This window comes from Lynx canadensis, chromosome A2 (genome assembly GCF_007474595.2).
Source record: "Lynx canadensis isolate LIC74 chromosome A2, mLynCan4.pri.v2, whole genome shotgun sequence".
Lineage (NCBI taxonomy): Eukaryota > Metazoa > Chordata > Mammalia > Carnivora > Felidae > Lynx > Lynx canadensis.
In genome coordinates this window covers 42,226,561-42,250,679 of record NC_044304.2, presented here as the reverse complement: position 1 = coordinate 42,250,679, position 24,119 = coordinate 42,226,561, and the positions used below count along the sequence as shown (strand labels likewise).

Genomic DNA, 24,119 nt, shown 5'->3' with positions numbered 1-24,119 from the left:
CGGGGCGCCTGGGTGGCGCAGTCTGTTAAGCGTTCGACTTCAGCCAGGTCACGATCTCGCGGTCTGTGAGTTCGAGCCCCGCGTAGGGCTCTGGGCTGATGGCTCAGAGCCGGGAGCCTGTTTCCGATTCTGTGTCTCCCTCTCTCTCTGCCCCTCCCCCGTTCATGCTCTGTCTCTCTCTGTCCCAAAAATAAATAAACATTGAAAAAAATTTTTTTTAAAAAAATAAAGACCAAAAGGTCTATTTTCAGATTGTGGCACGCCTCCTTTAATGTCAGATAAAATGTTAAGAACCACGCTTTGAATTTTCAAAAAGCTATCTTATAGTCTACCACTGCAGAGTTCATTGGGTATCAGCTAGTGCTTTTTATTTGCAAACCTGGAGCTGGGAACAATTCAAGGTCATGTCACTTGGCAAGGAAAAACTGAGAAACAGACTACCCTGTGCAGTGAACTTCAGGAATAAGTTCTAGTTCAAATTCGAAGACTGAATAATTTGCTATGTTAGCACACTATCCCAGGGTACACTTTATAAAACCTGAGGATTTTATCAGCTTAAAAAATTACACCTTTAAAATTTGCTTTCAGGTGAAGTGAAACAGTCTCTGTCTTTGCCTAGGAGGAAGACAGTAATGACTCTATATTATCAATGTTTTGTTATTACTATTTGTATTTTTTAGATTTTGGTGTTTTAATTTCTTTTGAATATATCACTTTTTGCAAGCTAGAAAACAGAATCAAACTAAGGCAGTCTAGTCCTCTAGGGATCTAGGCCGAGTTTTGTGATCTTCAGCAGATGACATCATAATACAAGGTGCTAGCAATAGGCTTGTAATCGGTAAATAATAACCACTTATCTACATTTTTTCCCCTCAGAAAACAGCCAAAAGTCCAGCCCTTAAAGGCATGATATACAGAACATCATGAACAACAAAGAACAGAATGACCCAAATTGTATGCTGGCCAGTTTACTGGTGGACCAAATCAAGCTGACAAAGGACTGGTGAACAGAGACAGTGTTTACCTTTTGGAAACTTGCTCTGAGGTTAAAAAAAGTCCTGGCTACTGTTAATAAGGAAGCAAGTAAAAAATATTAACAGATACACCCACACCAACACTTGTTTTTGCCAAGGTGTTCCACTAGAACACAAAGTTAGAGATGCGTACATGGGTAAGAGACTCAAATGTTTTCAAAATGAATTACTAATGATATGCAATTTGACATACTAAATTCTTCCATTTCCCTCCAGAACAAATTGACAATGAGGACTATTTAAAAGAAATGCTCAACTCCAAAGAGGAAGGTAGCAATGACACTTTCCACGACAGAATAACCTCCTGCTTTCCCACACCACTAATGTTGCTACTCTTGCAAGATACCTGTACATGTGGAAAAACTTGTCAGCTTTTGCCAGGGCCAGAAGATGAAAACTAGAGCGTGTCCTAATCAGTTAATTTGTTATTGTAAGCTCAGCTGACATCTTGGGGTTGGACCCATAAAATCTGGCCATTTTTCATTTATCATCTGCAAAGTGCAGAACTCCTTAGCCCTTAGTCACAGTTTCTACTCAATATCTTAAAGCTGGGCTCAGTCCCATCTGTGACTCATCCCCTCAGGGTTGAGGATGGGTGCTACTCATCAAAATCCGGAATGTCATTGTAGGAGTAACACTGGTAGCCTTTGGATGCATAGTAGGCCATGCGCAGGTGGTAAAATTCTGGCAGGAGCACCAGGGTGCCAAGGATCAGGACTGGACAAGCCTGTTTTCCCTCCCCCCACTCCCCACTCCTTCGCTGATATAGCCCACCAGCAGAAGGGAGCCTATGGCAATGAGAAAGGCACCAATCCAAACCAGGGCTGTAGCAAGCATAATGACCTTATATGGGATCTTAGTAGGGCTTTTTTTTTTCTTTTTTAATTTTTTTAATGTTTACTTATTTTTGAGAGAGAGAGAGAGAAAGAGAGAGAGACAGAGCGCCAGCAGGGGAGAGGCAGAGAGAGAGGGAGACAGAGAATCCGAAGCAGGCTGCAGGCTCTGAGCTGTCAGCACAGAGCCCAACACAGGGATAGAACCCACAGACTGTGAGATCATGACCTGAGCCTAAGTCGGTCGCCTAACTAACTGACTGAGCCACCAGACACCCCAGGAGGGCTTTTCTTAAACTGAAGGTCAATGTAGCCATTATCTGTGCTGGAGAGCCTTGAATATTTCACTTTAGTATTGAGGATTCCAGCAGCCAGGATGTAGGAGAGAGCATCATAACAGGCTGACACAGCTACAGTTGGAGAGCTGCACTAAGCCACCCATGCACCAACAGCTCACTGCCCATTGGCAGCAGAAGCACCTGAGTCCTCATGGTATGCCTCACCTAACTGCCCCCTTGCCCTTCAGTATACTATCAATATTTTATTTATTTTTTAAAGTTATTTATTTCGAGAGAGATCGTACATGTGTGAGAAGGGCAGAAAGAGAGGGAGAGAGAGAATCCCAAGCAGGCTTCATGCAGTTAGCACAGAGCCCAATGCAGGGCTCATTGCCATGAACTGTGGGATCATGACCTGAGCTGAAATCAATAGGCCATCACTTAACTGACTGAGGCACCCTGCACCCCAATGTTTTACAGATCATTTTAAATTTGCCTACATGTGTTAAGTGCACTGATATCTAATGCATCCTCTACGACTATATCTAGTACTGTGATATTTTGCATAATATCTAAAAACCATAAACATAATCATAAAGACACTAGGAAGATCTTATGTGCCAAAAGTGTCCGGAAGAGGAAATCTATGGGGGCCTGTTGATAGCTTGTTGATGGCTCTGTGTGGATAAGACAACCAGTCCAATGGCTGTATCTTTTACTATGCATCCTGCTGTCTGCAGCATTCTATAGCACTGTCAACTCAGATTTGCAAAGGTGAAAAGGGTAATGGTACCAGAAAGATTCAAACAAAGTTTCCACCAATTCATTAAAAAATCAATTTGCAAGCAAAGAGAGGATATCAGGTATTAGTAACCTCTTATTTATCAAGTTAAATGAATCCATTTTTTTTAATATCAAAGAACTGATCCTGCAAGTAGGGTAATTTCAGACATAAGAATTGCTTTGATTATTGTTTTGTTTTGAACCTATCCTCACATGAAGTTTTTCCTTACAAGATGGTGAAGGATATTGCTTTTGGAATAATAATTCAGAGGAAAAAATACCAGTATGCTTGTTTACAAGCATACATATGCTTGTATATATGGACACATAACAACTTTCTGGGGTTTTCTGGCCCTTTTAGTTTTTCAATTTCACATTACCTTGGATTGAGGATACATAAAATTTAGGCAAGGAAGAAATAGAATAATATATATAACATAGTGCGGTATGCTATAACATACTTTTGTAGTGGGAACACTTAAGCAAATGCATATAAATGGGCACAATTGTAGCTTATTTATTATATATTGAGAACAGTGGGCCATCTGGCATTGAGAGGTGTGTTGGAGAAGAGCGGTAGCAAGAAGAGAGGCAGTGGATGAGGAGTATTCAGAATGAAGCAAAGGAGTTTGTATTTATATGAATTTCGGTTAGAGCATTCATGGAAGATTAAAGTGACAGCAGAAGTGTCATGGCTCTAGAAGTGTGACCTTTCATGATGAATAAATGGATTCGAAGAGAGAGAGGAGCCAAAAAATGAGCTAGGGAGATACTGCAATGATCCAAGCATGATGTTGATACGGGGGCAGGATGGGGATGGAGGGCGTGATATACAGGAAAAAATACTTCAAAGACAGAACTGAGAGAATCTAGTGTTTTTATTCCCTATAAGGAAACCCTAAACTAAGGATTCAAGTTGGATGGAAAATGGGAGAGAAGTCTTCATAGAAGCACCAACTCTGAGATTTGGGGCTCATCATCTTTTCCCTTGAAACTCCATTTTTTTACACCTGTAAAACACATTACCAATAGAGGCTTTCAGCTCTGAAATGTAGGTTTCTAGAATACAATACACTGGAAGAATGGCCAGAGTAAAAAGGACTGCACTGAGATAAAGAAAAGGTAAGAATGGGTAGTTGTTTGAATAATAATACATATAATTGAGCATTTAATATATACCAAGGATTGTATTAATTTAAAAAAATTTTAGTATCCTCTTTAGTTCTCATAACATACCAATAAGAGAAGAGGCAGATAAATAAAAGAAGAAAGGAAGAAAACCAAATAAAGAGAACTACTTCTCAAGTGAGGCAGCAAAGTATCCTCCGGGGAAAGATTAGACAAACTGAAAGGGTAGAAATCTGAGGGTTTTGGGGAATGTGGAAGTCTCCATCAAGTCTGGCTGAAGTGGCTTGGGGTTTAGTTTAATATGAACTCGATGATATCTCTTGTTTATTTCACTCCCAATGGCTCATCTGAAGAGAAAGAGCAGTGACACCCATCTTAGCGTGCACTTACCAGCAGGGTTGTGAATCTTCTTTTTTTTTTCTCCTACTTGCCAACCACAGACCACTAAATTCCTGTAGCTGCCTCATTACTACACCATTTCAGCAGCAAATGCATTGTTCTGCACCTTTCTTGACCAGGAGCAAAGTAGGGAACAATTCTTTAGGTGACATTAGCACTTGAACTTAGATTAACGATGCCAAATCTGATTTATATTGTCTTTCCCCAGCCATATGATCTAGCATTCTCCCTGCCCTTTCACTGCGGCTGTACATTAAGCTGCATGCTTTAGAGGTTTTCTCCAACAACTCCCAGACCACTTTCCTAATCAGTATTCAACAGTATCTTTCCTTTCAGCAGATGCACATTTTCTTCTCCCTTTGTTCTTATATTTATTCTTCTAAGTTTTATTGACATCAACTGCCTTTGTTGTTTATCAGCCTACTTTAAATAATGACCGCAAGACCTAAAAAAATATACATGTAAGTTGCTCGATAGCAAAACACACAAAACTGTTTATAGAAAAATTAAGAGAAAAAATTTACGAGGGATACCTAAAAAAAGACATTGTTCTTCATTTGGATGATCCAATAGTGACAGAATTTTCAAAGTTTTAAGATTTATAGTGGAATCTTGTGTTAGCCGCTTCATAAAGCATTTTATGTATCTAAGTGTGTATAAAATTATTTTAATCAAAATAGGGACAGTGGCTTCAATTTATTTTTGGAAGATGAAGAACTAATGCATTCTTGCTTTATGAAGTTATTACAAGACTTACTTTTTGAAAAAAGGTCTGCATATTATATTTTAAAAGACGATTTGTTGCAAAAGCATCATTGAGTCAGTCTTATATAAAAATCATTTTCAATTTTCTTGATATGAAAATGTGAAAAGCTTGATGAAAATCAAAGAATATGAGATGTTGGTTAAAGATAATCATCTTTTCATTCCAGGCTCACAGACTGTGCCAGGGAGAAAACACAGGCAAACAAAAGCATTAAGTCCCCAGGCTTCCAAATGAGGAATAGTCATGATCACAATCCGTCAGTTCACTCAAGTAGTGTTCACAGTGACTCACCAGTTGAATTCTGGCTCTAATTGCCATTACTCAAACTATGCCTATTTGTCACCAGACAGGACAAAATGGCTGTCTTTGTAGCCCAGCTTTACAGCAGCACATTTGCCACAATCAGCACTTGTGGCTGTTCTCAATTCATGCTCCCAAGAATACAAATTGCACTGAATGGTGAGAAATAGCAATATGAATAATTCTTAAATTCTAAGTCAATCAGATTATGCATCCATCCATCCACCCACCCATCTAATGTATATGTGGTAGACATTGTCCTAAATGTTGGGAATAAATGGTGATTAGGCAATTTCATTCTCATTTTGGCTGTGCTGAAATTAGAAAGATCCCAGAGAAGATATTCATGGACTCAGCTGATATGTCACATTGTGATCCAATTATTCTGCAGTGAGTGTGGTGTTACGTGAATAACCTAAGGAGGTATGAAACCGAGTTGTCGATCAACAACAACCTCTGTGACCACAGCACTGGTTTGAACTGCCATCATGTTTGCCTGCATTACCTCAATCACTGTCTCAGTGGTCATCCTTCTCCTCTTTTATTCCCATCCAGTCCAATCTCAACAGAATCACTAGAAGGATCTCATGAAAATATGTCAAATCGTGTCACTCTTCTGCTCTTCCAATGGCTTCCATCTACCTTGGAGTAAAAGTCAAAGTTGTCACAGGGTGCCTGGGTGGTGCAGTTAGTTAAGCATCCTACTTCAGTTCAGGTTGTGATCTCACAGTTTGTGAGTTCGAGACCTGTATCAGGCTCTGTGCTGACAGCTCAGAGCCTGGAGCCCGCTTTGGATTCTGTGTCTCCCTCTCCCTCTGCCCCTCCTCCACTTGTGCTTAGTCTCTCTCTCTCTCTCTCTCTCTCTCTCTCTCTCTTTAAAAACAAATAAATCTTAAATTTTTTTTAAGTTAAAGTTGTTACAAAATGCTTATAAATGTCCTAAGAGATCTTCACTCTTAGCCTCCTGTTATGTGTCTAATCTGGCTTCCTCCCTATCTCTACTCTCTTCTCTCCTCCCTCCACCAGCTTTGTTTCTTTGAATAGGTATACTCTTGCCTCAGGGTTTGAACTTGATGTTCCATCTGCTGGATCACTTTTATTCCAGATATCCACTTGCATGGCTCCCTTATTTCCTTAAGGTTTTCACTCAAATGTTCCCCTTCTCACAGAGAGCTAACATGACTAGCCTATTTCAATCTGTACACAGCCAAATCTCATTCATCAGGTTCTTGCTAGCATTTCCCTCCATCCTGGTTTCATTTTACACCCCACCCAAAATACATGATAACAATTGAAAACATGACTTGCTTTATTTTTTGCTTTTCTTATCTTTCCTTTCTTACTAAGATTTTTTTTCTGTGTTGTTGTTTTCTGAATTCCCATGAATAAGAAGAGAACTTGATGAATCATGGGCTTTCAACACATATGTGTGAAATGCATGAATCTTGGGCCACTATCCAATGCTTCTGTCCAAGGAGTCCATCCAGGAAATTTCTCCTGCAAGTATTTCATTGCTAAATCAAAGCCTATTTGTTCTCTAACTAGATCATGTGCTCTCCACATCAACTCCATATCAACTCCATTTCTTTATTGGATTCCTTTATTCATTCAAGATGTATTACTGCATCAGGCACTTACAAGGTATCAACTATGAGATGAACTCCATGTGCTATGCTGGGAATTCGGTCAAAATGTGCAGACTCAGCTCTCCAATATCACAGTCCTGGTAAAGACTTACATACACACCACAGGTGTAGAATATACGAAGTGTTATTTTGGAGGTCAGCCCGCTACTTCTGGAGCACAGTGGGGGAAGAAACTAGCTTAGACATTTAGGAAAGACTCCAAAAAAGAAATTATTTTGATATAGGCTTGCAAACTAGCAGTCAGCAGGCTGACTCCAGACTACAGATGTATTTAATGCAGCATGTAGAATGTTCTCTTTCTCCATTAAAATAATTAAATGATAAATATATATATTCATATACCTGGATTTTAAAATGGGATGCTTCATATTAAACTATGGATTTCTGGGGCACCTGGCTGGCTCAGTCAGTTGAACTTCTGACTCTTGATTTCCACTCAGGTCATTGTCCCAGCGTTGTGAGATTGAGCCCCACATCAGGCTCTGCGCTGAGTGTGGAGCCCGCTTTAGATTCTCTCTCTCTCAATCTCTGCTCCTCTCCCGCTCTTCCGTGCTCCCAATCTCTCTCTAAAAACAAACAAACAAAAAAGAAACAAACACACCAAAAACAAGACAAAATACTCCACAGAACTATGGATTTCTAATTACTACCCCCCCCCCAAAATTAAAGGAAATAGAAGATATGACAATACTGTAGCCATATCCCACACAGCAGTGATGGGCCTAGGCTGATCATTATGTTTCCATCAAAATTCTTTTGTCTAAAAGAACAACCAAGAATAGAGAAAATGTTAAGAAAAAAATGGGATGGAGCATATCTCTTGTTGCAAGAGTTATTTCTATGTGTTTAATATGCATCCACCAGCACATTCTTCTCATTTGCATTGTTTCTCTGTCCCTGTAGGCATCTGAGATTGTTTGATGTGATGTAGACCTTGAAAGATGAGTCAGGAAGGACACTGCAGGCAGAGAGAGAGCAGCAAGGTCAAGAAGAAGATGTTATTCTCCGAACACATGAGTTGCTGGAGACAAGAGAGTGTGGAAGAAGCAGTGAGGAGTAAGACAATGAACAAAGGTTGTGACCAGATTAGGAAAGCCCTTTTATAAAATGCTAAAATATTGAGTTTACCCTTTAGGCAAAAACTGAGGCAAACCTATTTTTCAAGCTGTGGGATGAGTTAATCATTAATTCTGTTAGCACTGTGAATTAAAAACTCATAAATGAAACTGAAAATGAAGGTCTGAGGCATTTCCTGTAAATTTAGGTGCACGAACTTGATTAGAGCTCTTTCAGCTGCTTGAAGGTGTTTTGCTACTTTCTGGTTCAAGAGTATATTGTGATATGTTTGAAGCTACGGGAAATAATGGACTTTAGTACATTTATTGTACTAGCACTAATTCGCACTTCAGTTTAGAAACTGAAATTAAGATACAGTGAAGAGGAACATAGAAAGAAATGTATGCACTGTGTGCACGCACTATTGATGGGCACTCAAAAGCTGTTCACGACCCCAGGCTCCCTTGCTGCTCCTATATTAAGGTTGAGGGTAAACATCCACCACTCACTTCCACCTCTATTTACGGGAGCCCAAGTGACACAAACAAATGTCTTTCAGGAAGACACAAGAAGGTATTAGCTTCCCTAATAAAAAGGAGAGGCATGTCTGGCATAGACCTCCTTCTTCCTCTCTCCCCTTGTCCCTGTCAAATGCCAGGAGATGACTGGCATTCTGCTTTCTTGGCAGCCCTGAACATTTTCAGCTACTGAGCCTCTCTCTGGCTTCTTGTTATGTGAGAAAGAAAGAGCTCTCTTTATCTAAGCCAATTCTGAATACTGGCTGCCTTAGGCTATCTCTAAGATGTCCCTCAATGGTCTTCACTCTCTGGTATTCCAATCTTGTAATCTCTCCCCTTGGGAGTGACTTAGACCTAGTGGCTTGCTTCTCAAGAACAGAGTATGTTAAAAGTGAAGGGATGTCACTTCCAAGATTAGGTTACACACGACCATGGCTTTCATATGGGGCACTCTTTCTTGCTCTCTGGATCACCTATTTTAAGGTGTCATACTGGGAGCTGTTCTTTGGAGAGGCTCACATGGCAAAAACATTGGTGTCTCTGCAAAAACCCACAGGGACTCAGGGATTGAGGCTACCCAACAACCATGTTAATGAGGGAGCATAAGGCAAGCTGACAAGGTGGCAGACACCCACCACCCCCAGGTGGGATATGTGTGACATTCCCTGGGCACTCCTGGCTACCCAAGAACAAAGGAAAGGGGAAAAGCAAATGGTTAACTGATGGTGATCACAGTCCTGCAGGACTTGAGTCTCCATCAGTTTACATATATCTTAGTAAAGTACAAGAAAAAGGCAATCATCAATAGTCCAATCTCCAGAAACCTGTAGACTCAGTTTTCTGGAGCCCCAACCATTCTCTCCATAGTGTCTGGGAACAAAGGCAAAAAGGAAATGGCAGGTAAAATTAAATTTCCTTATAACCTGCAGCCCGTTGACAAATACTTGAGGCTGGCAGAGTAAAACGTTTCTCCATGACCTCCCACTGTCTTAACGTTAATGCTTTGCTAGAGGGAAAAACAACGTTAGCTTGACAATAGCTAGGCCTATGGGATCCTGGGAGTCTTCGTTAGCATATGAAAATCTCTTTGGAAACTTCATCTGGACTTTACTTCCCCCAACCCCATAGTATATAACCAGTCTCTCCTCATGGTCCCAAGGCAGCTCTTTCAGCCCACAGGTCCTGTCCCTGTGCTTTAATAAAATCACCTTTTGTGGGTTTTTTTTAACTTTTTTTTTTAATTTTTTTAACATTTATTTATTTTTGAGACAGGGAGAGACAGAGCACGAACAGGTGGAGGGTCAGAGATAGAGGGAGACACAGAATCTGAAGCAGGCTCCAAGCTCTGAGCTGTCAGCACAGAGTCCGACATGGGGCCCCGAACTCACAAACTGCGAGATCATGACCTGAGCCAAAGTCGGATGCTTAACCAACTGAGCCACCCAGGCGCCCCAATAAAATCACCTTTTGGAACAAAAGTCATCTTCAAGAATTCTTTCTTGGCTGTCGGCTCCAGACCCCACTATCCCCCCAAAAGACTCATCCGTGTGAGAGGGCTAAGAAGCAGATCCTCCCTCAGCTGAAGCTGGACACAACTGTAGTCCCAACTGATACCTTGATTAGTCTTGGGACAGAGCCTAAGCCGCAGGTACCCAGCTCAACTGTACCAAGATTCATGACCTAAACATGTAAGATAGTAATATTTATTGTTTGAAGTTGCTAAGTTTTGGGACAATTCATTATGCACCAATAGATAACTGATACATAGACTGACAATAGAATGACTAAGAGAATTAAAAAAAAAATACTTATACAGGAAGAGACCAGTTTCACCAGAAACAGAAAGAAGTGGAGGCCAATATTCACTCATTTTAAATACTGTCTGGGTAATTCTAAAATCAGCCATGTTTTAGAAGAACTGCTTCAAGCTATTTGTGGTTGGTTTTTCTGCTACCTGCAGCTGAATGGATTCCTAACCATTACACTCAATAAACTCAATAATATTCTATTAAGAATTTTAACTTTAAGTATATAACTAAACATTTTGTTATCCATCATTTCTTAACTTCTTTCCTTTTTTTTCTTTTTCATTTAGCAAAATACTTAACTTATTCTTGGTTGTTATCTGATCTCATTATAAGTAAGAAGTCTGCTTTTTTTTCACCTATTATTCATCTTAACACATCAGTTTTTATGAGGGGAGAATCTGTTCTCTTCTCATAACAGCTATATTTGTCTATGTTCTGATCCTTCTAAGTTTAGAATAGGAATAGAATGAAATGTCATGTTATAAGACTATATTGGGCACTACATAAAGACTATATAAAACCCCTGTCTTTGTCTTCTTCCATTCTGTAAAAAGATACCATAGAAGCTACATCTGGATGGTTCGTCCCAATTCTGTGCTCAGATTGAGTCTGTCCTTTCTCGGTTAACATTACATCACTATGCTTTTCTGATTTGTAAAGTTTTACAAAGTACTCAGACAAAATTTGTTTGTTTTCTAGCTTTAAATAATGATTACACATTTGAGGCAGCTCTTACTGAAAGTACATGAACCCTGGACCCAGAAGGAACTGGTTTTGAAATCTCCTTTCATTTACCAACTCATACTGAGTGCATTCTACTTGTGTGCAGCCTACTTCTTCATGTATGAATAGTAACACTAACATATGCTTAATAGAATTATTGTGAGATTCATACATAAAAAATATAAAACTCAAATAAATCCTAGACATTTACTCAGGGCTCAGTAAATGCTAATTGCTGTTGCTAGTGTTGATGTTTTTATTTTTAATAAGAAAGGAATCATTTCATGAAATATAATGTTGCAGTTAACTCACCAGGAATAACAATAATAATAATCTCCTTATTTCTAATTTTCTGGAAAGTTGTTAATAGAGGGGGGTAAAATGTTGTTTTTTTTTTTTTTAAATCACGTCTTTGTAGAAATTATTGCCTTGTAAGAACATTCTGTTTAAATCTAGGGCATAAGCCTTAAAGAATTTTGAAGATGGCACATAATGTTTAAGATAAGAGTCCACAGATACCTTTAAAACTGTGAAAGAACCTAGTAGGAATTAACAGGTACTATATATTTAAGTGAGGCAAGGGAGCTGGACTAATGAGTCCCATGAACATATTTCATTCAGATTTATGTTCATTTTGTTTGAATTCTGCCAAAGCAAATTTCCCATAATGGAGAGTCAGATGTTTAACGGGGATTATAGTGTAATAGCAAAACCACTGGAGCTTCTATGGGGAATTTTGTGTAAGAGTTCCCTCAATTCAGTTCATATTTCTTCAAAAATAAACCACAATCTGGATTGTCTTACATAATTGATCTAGAGATAAGGATTATGAACATTAAGTAGAAATAAAAATCAAAAGAAAATAAATGGAAGAATCTTGAAAACACTAACATTTTATAAAAATTAAGGTATGTTTTAGATTCTGGCACCTATGACCAAAGTTAGAGTTGTCCTCAGCAAAAAATAAAATAAAATAAAATAAGACCAGCAAACTTGATCATCTCTGTGAAGCATAGAGTCTAATGGAGAAGACAGAGTAGAACAAATAATGCAAATATGTTCAATGTAACCATGAAGAGGCATCAAATACTAGGTATAGAAAAGCATAACAACCAAATTTAAACATGTTGGAGGAAGACTTAGCATAAGCTTTCTAGAGGATATGACTTTTACATTCAGATTCAAAGAAATGCTATTAACATGTAGATATGGAAGTCACAGGTGTTGTGACAGCCTTTTGCTAAACAAAGAATTACTAAAATTATAAGAACTTTAACTGGAAGAAATGTTGGAGACCATCCATAGTAGATGAGAATCATGAACGATATGCCTCATCCAGGAGAAATTGTCTGGTAACAGCAGTCGTGCAGTGAACAAAGCTATGGAAAGTGGTAAGAGTGGCAAAGCACAAGAGCTTTCTTTCTAGGTACCAGGGATAACCAGAAGAATAGATATGAAAACATTGTGAACTTAGAAACTAGGTCATCCTTCAAAAGCCCATTCTGTGACAGTGATCTGGCTTTAAGAGGGCATCTGGACTTTTCTGCCTAGAACTCTTTGGTCCCAAGGGTATTCTACTGGCTAAAAGTGTTTTCTTTCTACTCAGAGCTATGTCATCTAGGTGGAATGAAAAGTTTTGTAAACTTAGGCATCTAAACAGAGTGTAGGTAGGCATGCAGTGGAATTGGGGAATATGGTGAATTATATATAGTTGGGCACCAGTTACAAATTACTATCTAGTTCACCAAACCACGGAGCTTCCAGTAGCGAATACGTATATAATGCTTACGGGACTTAGGTAATGGTCCAGGAATTATTCAAAGATCTTCACATCTATGAACTAGGGGAAGTCTAGTTTAGGAAACTGAGGTTAAACAACTTGGCCATTGTCACACAGTAAGTGCAAGAGCTACACGGCAGCCTGTCTCACTCCAGTATCTTACGCTGTTACACATCTCCAGGCTGGGTTTTGTTGTCCTTGGTGTGTGTGTGTGTGTGTGTGTGTGTGTGTGTTTAATAGGTAGATGAGGTGTAGTCTGGAGAAGCAAGGTAATAATTATCCATGGTGATATGGGAAACTCTAGAGGCCTTTGGTAGAAAGCGGGTAAGTCGTTTCAAGATTGTGTTGTCATTCTTGAGCTCCATTAGATACGGGTGCAGAGATTATGTCTGCCTGCAATTCCATTCCGGCTGGCCCTTGTTAGAAGCTAAAGTGAATAGCTTTGCAAGTGGAACTGCCAAGGCAGGTAGTCATTGCGCAGACTGGGGAGTCACGTGGGGGGATGGGCAGGTCTCTAGAGCAGGTGAGAACTATCAAAATAGATGGGCAAAATCTGTCCTTGACATATTCAATTATAAGTTTGAGGATTTAAGAGGCACAATTTCATAGCATCTCTTGAGAAAACAAATCCTGGGATTCAATGGTATTGTTTTCATTATTATTTATACTGTTATGTCAGTAAATGTAACTACCATTTTTTATGTTCTTATCATCACTGCATCACAGATTTTGCCCCATGATGACAAGGAATGCATCTATTTTGCTTACAATTGCAGACATGGTGTCTCACAGAGATCAAGTTTAAAAAATATTTATAAAGTAAATGTATCTTAGTAGAGAGAAATATTTATTTAAAAATCAACATTAGTTGGGGTGGGTTATTTAAGAACATAAAATATGAATGAAGAGAAGAAATCCAATGTGTGCTTAAAAAAAACAGGAGGAGAGGTATTTACTGGATATAGAGTTCCACTTTTGTAAGATAAAATAGTTCTGGAGATTGATTGCACAACAATGATAATATACTTAGCATTACTGAACTAAACAGTTAAAATGGTTAAGATGGTACATTTCATATCATGTGTTTTTTACCACAATAAAAAAATGTTTTTTTTAAAAAGAGCATTGTCATAAGAAACATTTGCAGAGTAAAACTCAAATAAAGACCCTGGTAAATTAAAACAAAAACGTAAACATACAGATTGGTTAGGAAAAAATATAGACAAACCTATAAGAGATAATAATTCCTTGATATTGTGAGATAGTAATTTTTTTTTCTGTTCATTTCCTGCTAAATATTTGCTACTAGGACTTCCCTTGCCTGCTTTTAGTTTCCTCATCTGTGAAATGAGGTTCATGCCAATTCATACCATATTCTTAGGAGACGGGTTTCTATCGTGACAAGTATTGCTGGTGCTTTTAGGGGGAAAAAAAGTCATGTCTGCTTTTATTATAGATACTTTACAAGACCTGGTTTGTGTAACTACAGCACTTTCTCATTTTGATCCTAAGCTAGAGTCAGACTGCATAGTTAATATGAGTATGTTTAAGACTATTCTCTGCATGTGGTGCCAAGTTCATTTTCCCACTCACTGATGACCCTGCCTTGGGAAAAATAATCTTCCGTGTGAATGTTTATTATTACATTTAACTGGCTCTGAGGCGTTCATACAGAAGAGATTAAAGACAAAACAGACACTGAATACTTGTGTCTCCTTAAAATTCATATGTTGAAAACCTAATGCCCAAGGTGATGGCATTAGGAAGTGGAACCTTTGGGAAATAATGAGGTCATAAGGTTGGCGCCCTCACGAATGGAATTAGTGCCCTTATACAAGAGAGGCCAGAGAACTCCCTTGCCCCTTCTACCACATGAGGATACAAGAGCAAGTTTGTGACCCAGAAGGAGGCCTTCACCTGACATGCCGGCACCCTGATCTCAGACTTCCAGCGTCTGGAACTGTAAGAAATAAATTTCACTTGTTTATAAGCTCCCCAGTCTGTGGTATTTTGTTATAGCAGCCTGGATGGACTAAGACACAAATAGAACAACGCTGACTAGGCAAGACCACTGAACTTGGAAGCAGACCATCTGCATTAACATTCAGTTGGGTTTATGATCTAGTTCACATTCTTGCTAAATCTCCCTTGTTCTGCCCCCACATCCCCCAAACAGAATTGCTCTCCAAACCAGATACTATTGTTTCTCTGACAAATGTATTCTGACATCAGAAGCAGCTGCCAGGAGATTTTCAGGGTTTCACTTCTCATTTTGCCAGAAGAGCTCATTTTTTCTTTTGGCATGCACAACTACACACTGCACACACATCGTGCATATACAAATATATGTATATAATCGTGTGTGTATGTACTAGGTGAGAAGTTGCCTGTGCAGGTCATTGCAGGAACTCTAGGGAGGGCTCTGTCTTCCTGATATCACAACCTGCAAGGCCTTTCTGATCTTAACATTACCTCTGTTTGAAACCAAACCTTCAAGTAAATGGTATCTATTCCAACTCTATTACCTGTCAAGGTCTGGTCCAGGGCTTTGGTGGGATGGGTTAGGGTACAGAAAGCTAGGAAGGAGAAATCTACAGACAGCATTCTCCGGGGGTCACAGTAGGAAACAGAAGCCAGTCAGGTGATTTAAGAAAGAAACAATTTACCAATGCACAGATGAGTTTACTAGAAACGACACTGAACATTCAGACCGAAAGCCTAGCAGCAGCAAAAGCCATTAGCACACTCAAGTTTGAAGAGGGAAGAGGAGGAAATGACAGTGTTGGAGAACAGAGTGAGCTACAAACAGGCAGCAACGCCAGACGAGATGAGCTCTGTAATTATGGAGGCAGGCAGCCTTTGCCAAATTTCGGCCCAGGGAAAGAAACAAGTATAGAACGAAAAAAGCTTACTCCTCTCCCTGTGTGTTTGTAGATTTCCTGCCAGTACTGGCCACTGGCCAAAACCCTATGGCAGGGGTTCTCTAACTTTAACATCAGAATCATCTGAAAGGCTTGTTGAAATACAGACGGCTGGGCCCCACCTCCAGAGTTCCTGATTTACTAGCTTTTGAGTGGGGCCCTGAAATTTGCAGGACTAACCATGAAGTTTCCAGGTAATGGTAATGCTGCTGGGGTAGGGATCCTACTCTGAGAACGCGGGTGTACAGGAAGCCAACCAGCAAGAGAGCCCAGGTGATGCAGTGCACACGCAATCATCCTCCTCAGACAGGCACAGAGCAGAAAATGAGTATGAGTCTAGGGATAGCCGATGGAAAATCACCAGCATAGAGAGAGACCATCAACAAGCATGAAAGAAACCCAAAAGACAAATACAAGAGGAATTTTGTAGGTTGCGTGTGTGAATTTAGGAGCCAGAAGCAGGAAGAATTCCAAGAGTAACTGAGAAGGCTTAGTTCTTTAAATGAACCGAGGAAACAAGGCATGATCCCACTTCCCAGGTTGGGGACAGAGGTAAGGATCAGGGGTATCAAAAATAAGAAATCCTCAATGTAGCGTCCAAAATGGTGAGATAAAGGGGAAGGGGCTTGGGCAGTGAGTTACAAGCAACAAGACAAGACATTATAGTAGGAGTGGTATCAAGGATTACAAGATGCTAAACTTTGAGCTACTGACTTGGATTTCTTATTCTTCCCCTTACTACTGGGCAAGATTGGTCTCAATGTATGGTGTAGGAAGTTCACATGTTCCAACTTTTAGTAGAACTGACAAACTGGGAACATGGATGCAACCAAAAGAGTAAAAACCAATATATATATATATATATATATATATATATATATATATACACACACACACACACACACATATACATATACACACACACATCTATTGTGTATATACACACACATGTATGTATATATATACATATGTATATGTATACATATACATACACACACACACACACATACACAGAGTTAATTTCACCATTATTTAAGTTAACACTACTCCAAGTGCAGACACAAGACCTGTGGAATCTGCATTGAGAGGGACCTTATTAAAATTGCAGTGTTGACCCCCACTACAAAAGTGCTGAATCGGTATCTCTGAGGATGTGGTTCATGAATCTGTAGTTTAACAAGTATTCCAAGTGATTCTGATGCACCCTGAAGTTTGTTTTTGTTGTCGTCGTTGTTGTTGTTTTTTCTTCTTTCTTGGTTTTATTTTTTACTTATTTATTCTTTTAATATAAATTATCGTCAACTTGGCTTCCAAACAACACCCAGTGCCCATGCCAACAAGTGCCCTTCTGAATGCCCATCACCCATCTTCCCCTCTCCCCCACCCCACATCAACCCTCAGTTTGTTCTCTGTATTTAAGAGGCTCTTATGTTTTGCCTCCCTCCCTCTCTGTTTGTAACTATTTTTTTTTTACCTCTTTGAGTTTGAAAAGTACTAGTCAAAATCACTGATCCTCAACTTAATTGCAAATTGGAGTCGACAAAAGTGGTTCTTACCTCTATCCATGTTCCACACCCAGAAATTCTAATCATTTGGAATGGGAGGTAATGTTCTCAAGGACACTGCCATATTCTCCTATTCCCCCAGCGCAGGAGCATTTGCCACTCCACACATGAAGAGGTGGAGTTTACTTTTCTACTCTTAAAATCCAGACTTTATCATGTGACTTGTTTTGTCCGATTGGTTATTAGGAAACATGATGTAAGCAGTGACTTGGAAAGACTTGCATATTATTTCTTATTGTTTCTTGCTCTCTTTGGCTACTTTCGGAAACCTGAGATCCTACTGTGAACAAATCCAAGCTAGGCTATGAGAGGCCACACGGAGTGGAAATGAGGTATGCCTGTTTGATGATTTGCCAACCACCAGGCATGTTAATGAGGCCACATTCAGTCATTCTGCCAGATGACTACATGAGTGACTCCAGATGAGAGGAGCAGAAGAGCCAGCTGCATGAGCCCAGCACAAATAGCAAATAAATATGGTTTCCATTTTAAGACGCTAAGTCACAAAATGGGTTGTCACATAGCAATAAATACAGGGTATGACCTGAGCGTTCGAGGTTTTAAAAGCTTTCTAGGTGATTATAATGCACAGCAGAATTTGAGTACCACTGCTGTAAATCACCTGTTCTTCCACTCGGGTCACATATAGGAATCATCTCGAAAGCCTTCCATACTCAGAGCTGGCCTCACCCCCAAAGTTTCTGATCTGATTGATAAGGGCTAGCTCCCAGCCATTGGAATTCTGAAAAACTTCCCAGGTGATTCTAGCATGCAGCAAAAATTGATGACCACTGTTCTTAAATGATAGGATATTTTTGTTAATATGGAAATAATACAATCATTTGTACAACCACCTAGTTATAGGGACACCATGGCTGCAAAGGGAAGTGAAACGGAGGTAAAGCTCCATTGGCCAAAAGCGAGCCTTACACACGGAGTCCTTTGTAATAAATGTCCATACATTCTATCCCTACCCCTCCTGCCACTTCCCTCACTACTGTTTCTCCAGCACTGTTTAGGTTACTTGCCAGGGCCCCTGTGAGCAGAAGAAATTTTGCATTCTCTGATAATTCTTTCCTTGGTTTCCTAATATGTTACATTTTGATATTCAATTACTTTATTTCTTATATGGTTATCTTTAAAAAATTTTTAACGTTTATTTATTTTTGAGAGGGAGACAGAGACAGAGAGAGTTCGAGTGGGGGAAGGGCAGAGAGAGTGAGACACAGAAGCAGGGTCCTGTGAGCTGTCAGCACATAGCCTGACGGCTGGGCTCGAATTCACGAACCAGGAGATCATGACCTGAGCTTAACCGACAGAGCCACCCAGACACCCCAGAGCCACCCAGGCTCCCCTGGTTATCTTTTCTATTACAAGGGCAAATATTCCCTCTCCAGTTAGACTGCAAACTCCTTGAAGCCCAGAAGCACTGTATAAACTTCTCTGACATCTCTGAAAGAAACCAGCAATGTTAGACAAAACAGAGTGCCTAATAAATATTCATGGAAATATGGTTGAAGAACGTGGAAGAAAGTGGTCATTAGTAACTTGAGTCAATTACACATCCCCTTAATTATAGTTACTATTCAAAAGTGGTTCTGGAGCCTCACAAAATTGCCATGTTAGAACAGCCCAAATTTGGGAAATAAAAATCAGTTCTAAAAGAGAGAAAATGATTCACTAGCTAGCGCTTCCTGAGGGTTGTTGGCATGACATATGCATTGTGTTAAATTCTGGTAAGCTATTTCCAGATACTAACTTAATTAATCTGATTCTGCATCTTCTATCACTGTTACCAAATCATATGTCTTAATCTATCTTTTTCCTGCATTTCAGGTCAAATAATAAAGAAAATCCCTTAGACAGCAGCTTGGTATGCTCCTAAGTGCACCCCTGCAAGAGAATTTTAATAATCAAAGAAGTTGCTGATGTAGGGATATGATAAATCACTTGGCTATAGGGTAATATAAACCTTAAGTAGTATGATGAATATTCCTGCTTCACAAGGAAAACTGAAATACTGCAAACTATTTAAATATGTGCTTCCTGATAAATGAAGACAATCATCTGCAAATATTGTAGAGGAGACAGAATATGACTTTCATGTTAAAGTAAAATGTCTCTTTAGGAAGAAAAAGGCTCAAAGGAAGACATTTTGAGAAAGGAAACAGAACCATCAAAGTGTCTAATATCACCAGTGTATTTTGTAGAAACATCTTTAGAACAATGATTTTTAAAAATTCATTTTCCAATTTATAATTACCAAAGTTCAGAATAATTGTCTTTCAAAATTCTTTCTGAATGCTAATTTTCATGGCTGATGATGAACAAAGGTCTTTAACAACAGAAATCCCTGGGGTTTAAAAGTCATTAACACAAAGAACGCTTGTTTTCTGAGCCTTCCTCATATACTGATACTAAAAAGCGCCAAGAAATAGTAGTGGAGTGGTCACTGTGCTTGCTTCTGTGTACAAGATAAAGAATAGCAATATCCTGATATCTCACAAAACTGTGACAAATGGCACCAGAGCATTCGGTAGCTAGATGGAGATAGTCATTCCTGTCAACGTGTAGCTGGCATCTCTCTCATATTCTTTTGGAGTGTCCCATTTTATTTAGTGTAATTAATTTATGCTTTTACATTTATTATTGCATCCTCACTCCCTTACTTGGTTTTTCTTTGCTGTTCTCCTACTTTGTTGAAATATATATATACACATATAGCATATTTGTGTGTGTGTATATATACATATATATATATATATATTTAATCTTCTCTTTTCAAGACTCATTTAAAATTTTTTTAAATATTTATTTATTCTTGAGAGAGAGTGAGAGCATGAGCGGGAGAAGGGCAGAGAGAGAGAGGGAGACAGAGAATCAGAAGCAGGCTCCAGGCTCTGAGCTGTCAGCACAGCGCCCGACACGGCGCTTGAACTCACAAACTATGAGATCATGACCTGAGCCAAAGTCAGACGCTTAACTGACTGAACCACCCAAGAGTTATTTTTTTTTTAATTTTTTTAACGTTTTTTTAATTTATTTTTGAGACAGAGAGAGACAGAGCATGAACAGGGGAGGGGCAGAGAGAGAGGGAGACACAGAATTGGAAGTAGGCTCCAGGCTCTGAGCCATCAGCCCAGAGCCTGATGTGGGGCTCGAACTCACGGACCGTGAGATCGTGACCTGAGCCGAAGTCGGACGCTTAACCGACTGAGCCACCCAGGCGCCCCCCAAGAGTTATTTAGATGTGTGTGCTTGTTATAATCTTTCAAGGTATTATATTTGGCTACTCTTTATTTGTTAATTGTTCAATTGTATTACCTCTTAATTCAATAATCTAGGCTATATATTTTCTGTTTTGGAGACTATATTGAGATTTTTACTTTGATCTAATACAACAGCATTTTTTAGCCAATGGTTCATGTGTTTAAAAATATGTGTTATGCCCCTTTTTATACTTAAAAAATCTAGATATACATTAATGCTATGAAGCTTATCAATTGTATTTTTCATATTCACTTCCTCTACTCATTTATATTGTCAACTTGATATATCAATTTTTAAAAGGGAAATGACTTTCATTGTGTTTGGTCAAGTCTTTTTATTTCTATTAATTTGGCAGATAGTATTTCCATTTAACGTGTTCATTATGATGCCACGTGTTCATAACGTGATGCATTATGATTATAAATGGGATATAAAAAATAAAAGCTTGAAAACACTAAGAAGAGGGAAAAAGAAAAGAGTAAAAATAACTCAAAACATCTTGTATGTAAAATGGTACAACTGGGTGAAGTCTTGGGAATGCTTAGTCTACAGTTGATAAGATGTGGTGAGGGGATGGGAAAGGTAAAAAATAAACCATCCAAATCTGAATATATTGTATTGTCCTGTGGCTGTGACATGGCGCTTCTGCGTTCTAGAACCATGTCCATCATAGAGAAAACTGTTAACAAACATTAAATAATTCGTTGTTGTTATTGTTGTCTTACCAAATATAATAGGAAGCAGGGTGCCATTGTGAAAAAATTAGTGCACCTTGGCTTTGATTGCAGTTCCCTTACACACTACCTGTGTGATCTTTGGCAAATTGCTTATGTCTCCTGAGTATCAGAGTCTTAAACTAAAAATAATATTGCCTTTCTTGTAAAGTTGTTATGAAGATGAATGCGATAATTTCTCTAAAGAACCTAGTGAAGTGAACGTGTCTGACACGTAGTAGGTAATCAATAAAGGGCGATCTCTGTAGTGATTGTAGTAAAATAATAATACTAATATACTTTTATTACTTTTCATAAAGCTTCTTAAGGAGAATTATCATTCAAACCACGATGTGTAGTTTAGTAGTTATCTATTGCTGCATAACAGTATCACTACAAATTTAGTGGCTAAAAAGCCCACACATTTATTATCTCATAGATTCTGTGAGTCCGGAATAAAAGCACAGCTTAATAGGGCCCTCTGCTTCAAGGTCTCTTACAACCTGCAGTGAAGGGCTAGCCAGGACTGGCATCTCATTCCAAGTTCAAAAGGGAAGGATCTGCCACCATGCTTATGTGTCTGTGGGGAAAATTCAGTTCCCTGCAGCCTTTGAACTGAAGATCTTTGTTAACTTTTTTTTTGTTTTTTCCCCATGATGGTGCAAATGGCTAGATTTTATTCTTTTTGATTGATGAGTAATATTCCATTGTACGTATATACCACACCTTGTTTATCCATTCATCAGTGCTGATTTTTTCCCCATTATTGTTCAACCATGAGAACCATGTATTTGTTTGTTTGTTTTATTTAATTTACATCCAAATTAGTTAGCATATAGTGCAACAACAATTTCAGGAGTAGATTCCTTAATGCCTCTTACCCATTTAGCCCATCCCCCCTCCCACAACCCCTCCAGCAACCTTCAGTTTGTTCTTCACATCTGAGTCTCTTCTGTTTTGTCCCCCTCCCTGTTTTTATATTATTTTTGTTTCCCTTCCTTTATGTTCATCTGTTTTGTCTCTTAAAGTCCTCAGATGAGTGAAGTCATATGATTTTTGTCTTTCTCTGACTGACTAATTTCGCTTAGCATAGTACCCTCCAGTTCCATCCACATAGTTGCAAATGGCAAGATTTCATTATTTTCGATTGCTAAGTAATACTCCATTGTGTGTGTGTGTGTGTGTGTGTGTGTGTGTGTGTGTCTGTGTGTGTGTATGTGTGGATAAAGAAGATGTGGCATATATACCACATCTTCTTTATCCATTCATCCATCGATGGACTTTCGGGCTCCTTCCATACTTTGGCTATTGTTGATAGTGCTCCTATGAACATTGGGGTGCATATGTCCATTCTAAACAGCACACCTGTATCCCTTGGATAAATACCTAGTAGTGCAATTGCTGGGTCATAGGGTAGTCCTATTGTCAATTTTTTGAGGAAACTCCATACTGTTTTCCATAGTGGCTGCACCAGCTTGAATTCCCCCCAGCAATGCAAAAGAGATACTCTTTCTCCACATCTTCGCCAACATCTGTTGTTGCTGGAGTTGCTAATATTAGCCATTCTGACAGGTGTGAGGTGGTATCTCATTGTGGTTTTGATTTGTATTTCCCTGATGATGAGTGATGTTGAGAAATTTTCATGTGTCAGTTGGCCATCTGGATGTCTTCTGTGGAGAAATGTCTATTCATGCCTCTTGCCCATTTCTTCACTGGATTATTTGTTTTTTGGGTGTTGACTTGGATAAGTTCTTTATAGATGTTTGGATACTAACCCTTTATCTGATATGTCATTTAGAAATATCTTCTCCCATTCTGTCAGATGCCTGTTAGCTTTTCTGATTGTTTCCTTTGCTGTCTAGAAGCTTTTTAGGTCACAATAGTTCATTTTTGCTTTTGTTTCCCTTGTCTCCAGAGATGTGTTGAGTAAGAACTTGCTGCGGCCAAGATCAAAGAGGTTTTTGCCTGCTTTCTCCTCGAGGAATTTGATGGCTTCCTGTCTTACTTTGAGGTCTTTCAACCATTTTGAGTTTATTTTTGTGTATGGTGTAAGAAAGTACTCCAGGTTCATTCTTCTGCATGCAGCTGTCCAGTTTTCCCAGCACCACATGCTGAAGAGACTGTCTTTATTCCATTGGATATTCTTTCTTGCTTTGTCAAAGATTAGCTGGCCATACATTTGTGGATCCATTTCTGGGTTCTCTATTCTGTTCCATTGATCTGAGTGTCTGTTCTTGTGCCAGTACCATACTGTCTTGATGATTACAGCTTTGTAGTAGAGCTTGAAGTCTGGGATTGTGATGCCTCCTGCTTTGGTTTTCTTTTTCAAGATTGCTTTGGCTATTCAGGGTCTTTTCTGGTTCCATACAAATTTTAGGATTATTTGTCCTAGCTCTGTGAAGAATGCTGGTGTTATTTTGATAATGGATTGCATTGAATATGTAGCTTGCTTTGGGTAGTATTGACATTTTAACAATATTTGTTCTTCCTATCTAGAAGCATGGAATCTTTTTCCAATATTTTTCTGTCTTCTCCAATTTCCTTCATAAGCTTTCTATAGTTCTCAATGTATAGATTTTTCACCTCTTTGGTTAGATT

The 24,119-nt window shown here is 39.0% G+C and overlaps 1 protein-coding gene across 1 annotated transcript; it reads right to left on the bottom strand.

Annotated features, from left to right (window-relative positions):
* Nucleotides 1–1,632: 1,632 nt before the first annotated feature.
* Nucleotides 1,633–15,656, bottom strand: LOC115501261 (transmembrane protein 230-like). The gene is given in 4 exon segments (XM_032592490.1): nt 1,633–1,788; nt 1,791–1,889; nt 2,144–2,277; nt 15,578–15,656. Coding segments are annotated over 4 exon segments (468 nt in total).
* Between the last annotated feature and the right edge of the window lie 8,463 nt (nt 15,657–24,119).